Source organism: Austrofundulus limnaeus, unplaced genomic scaffold (genome assembly GCF_001266775.1).
Source record: "Austrofundulus limnaeus strain Quisiro unplaced genomic scaffold, Austrofundulus_limnaeus-1.0 Scaffold16, whole genome shotgun sequence".
NCBI lineage: Eukaryota > Metazoa > Chordata > Actinopteri > Cyprinodontiformes > Rivulidae > Austrofundulus > Austrofundulus limnaeus.
The window spans coordinates 2,713,365-2,717,775 of NW_013952418.1; the positions used below are offsets into that span (position 1 = coordinate 2,713,365).

Sequence of the window (4,411 nt, forward strand, 5' to 3'; positions counted from 1 at the left end):
CACACACACACACACACACACACACACACACACACACACACACACACACACACACACACACACACACAAACTCAAAACATGACTCAGTTGATGCTTCTGAAGGAGCCTACGTGTTCAGATGTAAAGCTTGATGCACACGCCTGCATGTCTGCTTGTGCTGTAAATCTACACATCCATCTCTGTTTTACACACACATACACACACACACACACACACACGGCCTGGAGATAACCCGTGAAGTTTAGCAACACCTACAGTTGTTCACACACCCTCACACACACACACGATGTAACGATGTAAACGTTTCACTTCTTGTGGTGAGAGATCAAACACACCTCTACATTCGCACAGACACACCCAAGAACAGTAAAGAACACACACACATTTACACACTCGTGTTTCTACTTTGAGGTAAACATCACGACTTCGCCACCCTTGAAAACAAACGCAAAAAGCAGCAACTTTAAAAATTCATGTTTTATCAGATTACAAAGCTTTTATTTCAGATTTGTTTGTGAAAAAGCAGCAACAAATTTTCAGGTTTTTTACTCTAATTACTTTAACTAATATCGCTAAAATATAAATCTAAAGTCTCGTTATGCACTCAAACATTCGATACGACGAAAGTAACCACCACGCCAAATTTTAGCTCAGGATCTGCAAAACTGACTGGGTTACGACCACTTTTGCATTTGCTACGTTTGACTAGCTTTGGCAGCCATCTTGAATTGGCCTGACTCCAGAAATGAATCAGTTGTAGACGTGCATCCAATAAATGAATGTTTCATTAAATTCTGCTCATTGGGTCATAAGATATTATGCTAACAGACAAATAAAAGCACACCAGGGGCTGAGCTAGGTTTTTTTTTTGCAAGGGGTGGCCAAGGTATGTTTTAGGGGTGGGCACATACAAATAAAGAAAAACATTCTGGATTGGAAAATTCAAGATGGCCGACACTGGCGTTAATTCAGCTGTTTTAAGAAATMCTGAGCTGACATTTTGTGTTGTCAAAGCTAAGAATGATCCACACAACAAGCTGAATGCTAGTCACAATTTATTATCCAGCCATTTTTAGACATACAAATCTGAAGAATAGTGCGGAAGTAGCCGAAAACAATCGTAACTTAATTCTAAATGCTAATTGACAATTCAAGATGTCCATCACAGCTAACGGTAAAAGGCTATTTAAGCTCTTTTTAAGACTTATTGAGATGAAATTTGTCATGGAACAGCTAAGAATTATCACATGCCGATTACCGATGCTAATCCCAAATAAGGCTAACCACTAATGCTAATGCTAAATTTACCAGGGGGTTCAATTCAGCCAATTTTCAAACATCTAAAAGTTTTAGTAGTGTCAGAGAACAATCTAACAAAAGCTAAATGCTAATGTAAAATACAAGATCCACACCTACTTGTCAATTATTTTGGGGGTGGCTCCGCCCCTGACACACACACACAAACGCACACACACAGAAAGAAAATAATCAACTAATTTTAGTTTCTAGTCTTCCTCTTTGCAGGAACAAAAAAAAGTTCAAAACACAGATGAAGTTCTCAGGTATTCATTTAACCAAAGTTCTAAAGTAAAAGTACTTATTAAAAAGTATTTATAAGTATCTGCGTGGTGTTCTGAAGTGGTTTGGATCCGGCACACGAGAGAAGCTGCAGCAGAGCGACGGGATCGTTAATCACCCGAAAAACACAAACCAGCTGATGGTCGGGGCTTTTTATTTTTAGTCTCAGGTAAACGTCGCTGACTCAGCGCGTTGCAGTGGAGACGGAGGCTGTTAGCCAATCAGAGCTGGTCGCAGACGGCTAAACGTGACTAAGTTGGTGCCTAATTTTTACGTAGTCATCTGTAACCCGATTCAAGATGGCCGCCATGTTTGTCAACTTTTACAAACACAAAAAYGGCTAAAACTCAGCGTATTTTTCTGCTGTTGAGGTGAAATTTGGGGTATTAGTAGCCGAGAGTGATTCCCAACGCATACTAAAAGCTCAGACAGATGTTTTGTTTTATGCTAACAGAAAAGCTGAGTCAATAAAGAGAGTTCAGATTCAGACGTTTAGCTTATTTAGCTGAGGACAAGCTGTCAACTCACCGATGCTGGAGTCCCTCCTGAACACGTCTCTGTCGAAAATGTAAAAGGAGAGGTGTCTGAAGCTACGTGGGATCTCGCAGTAGAAGTCCTCCCCGTAAAACGGGCTGAAGAACAGAAGAAACACAGGTTAGGAGTTGAGATGGCGGCTAAAAATAGAACACAACTCTTTTCTCCTCCTTCCAGCAGGATTGACTCGCTCAATTAATCACAGATGGAAAACAAAGCCCGGGGGGAGTTTAAGTCTTTCCACAAATGACACGAAACACGACTCTGTGGTTTTTTTTTCAGCAACAAAAGGTCTGTTTGTGGCCTTTAGCTGCAGGGCCCGTCAGCGTCCGCGGCCCACGCCTTCACCTAAATGACAGCCGAAGAAACCCCAGCAKTAGGAAGCTGGTGAGCCGAGCCCTCGGGGAGCTGATGCTCATAATTAGACTTCCTCCGTGAGTCGAGGCGTAAAGACAGGCGGAGGAGCCGAGTGATGAAGAGGAAGGAGCGTGACTGCACTTATCAACAATCACATCAAATGAAATTATCTTTTTATTTAGATTTAATTAACGAAACACAGGGTCAGCTTGATCTGAAACACCAAGCTGTGACTTTTATATTTTTAACTTTGTTTATAAATATTTTCCCGGAGAGTCGATAATTTCCTTAAAAACATGTTTTCTTTGAAATCTGCTTCAAACTTGCTCTGTTTCTGAATTCTTTTGCTACTTTGAGCTTTGGACTAATCAATTTAGCTACTGTTTTGCTTATTTTACTTTTTCAGATTTTTTTTCTAGTTTTAGCTTTTAGCTACTATCGCTAATTCTGGCTTTTAGCTAATATTTGCATGTTTTTATTTTTAAGTAAAGTTTTGTCTATTTTATTTTTCTTTGCAATTTTTCATTTTTAGCTGGGTTTTTGCTAGTTTTAGCCTTTAGCTACAGCATTGTTTACTTCAGCCTTTAGCTACAGTGTTGCTGGCTTTAGCTTTTAGACAGTTTTGCTCATTTTAGGTTTTAGCTAAATTTATGATAGTTTCAGCCTTTGGTTACAGAATTTCTCATTTTAGCTTTTGGCTACAATTTTGCTAGTTTTAGTACTGCTCCAATCCTTTTGACGTTTAACCACCTTTTGCCAATTTTAGTTTTTAGCTACAGGTTTGCTGTTTTAGCTTTTAGCTATATTTTTGGTTATTTCACATTAAAGCCTCAGTTTAGTTCATTTTAGCTTTTAGCTTTGAACTAATGTTTTAATCATTTTAACATTTAACCACAGTTTTGCTAATCTTAGCTTTTAGCTATAATTTTGCAGCTTTTAGCTTTTAGCTATGGTTTTGCTTATTTAACCTCATAGCCTCAGTTTAGCTAATTAAAGCTTTTGGCTATAGTTTTGTTAATCTTTGCTATAGTTCAACTCAAAGTTTAGCTCTTAGTTACAAATGTTTTGATTTTAGCTCATAGATGTGATTTTGCTTATTTTAGTTAGTAGCAACAGTAATGCTAAATTTAGCTGTTTAACTACAGTTGGGTCAACAGATGAAATGTAGCCATTGAGCTGATTTTGGCGCATTTAGGTTGTTGTGTAATGCATTGATGTTGATTAATGTGCACTGTCCCTGTAAATAAATTAATGAATGTTTAGCTACTGTACTTCTGATTTTAGCTTTTAGCTACTTTGTTACTAATTTTAGCTAATTTTCTGCTTGTTGTAACTTTAATTATTCAGTTTAAAACTCATTCTTTAAAGAAAAAACTGTATTTTTTCAGTCAAGTTTAGATTTTATCATGTTTTAAATTTAAAAAGTGGTGATAAATAATGAAACGCACCACAGTGACTTCTCCACGATCTTGGTTCTGAAGACCTCCTCCTGGTCCAGGTTGACGGTACAGAAACAGTCCCTCATCCTGTTCGGTCCCGGGTACGGAGGGATGTTTTTGGCTTCTCCTGCACAAACAAAAAGGGGAGGAAGTGAGCAGGAAGCCGAGCCGTTCAGGAGCACCGGGTTCATTCAGGCCACTTGTTGAAGAATATTTAAAGCATGAAGAAAAGGGGAAGCAGGCGTTACGTAAGTCCACACCTGTCTCAGCTTTGAGCGCGGCGCGTGTGCCTGCGCAGTGTGTGTTCCTGCGCAGTTCGTGTTCCTGCGCGATCGTCTCGGCTCTTTTGTCACCATGCGACCAAATCCAGCAGCTCGAATGAGTTTAATTTTATGTTTGACACAGAAACATCCGGCTGTGGTCTCAGGGTTAAGAGCATGACATGTAAATGGGTGTGTGTGTGTGTGTGTGTGTGTGTGTGTGTGTGTGTGTGTGTGTGTGTG

The 4,411-nt window shown here is 39.4% G+C and overlaps 1 protein-coding gene across 1 annotated transcript in view; it reads right to left on the reverse strand.

Moving 5' to 3' along the window:
• Positions 1-4,411, reverse strand: part of rasa3 (RAS p21 protein activator 3) — a gene marked incomplete at its 3' end in the record, with an annotated part of 45,380 nt that overhangs the window by 18,893 nt on the left and 22,076 nt on the right. The window contains 2 exon segments of the mRNA XM_014003044.1: positions 2,107-2,210; positions 3,918-4,035. Coding sequence (XP_013858498.1) covers positions 2,107-2,210; positions 3,918-4,035 — 222 coding nt within the window.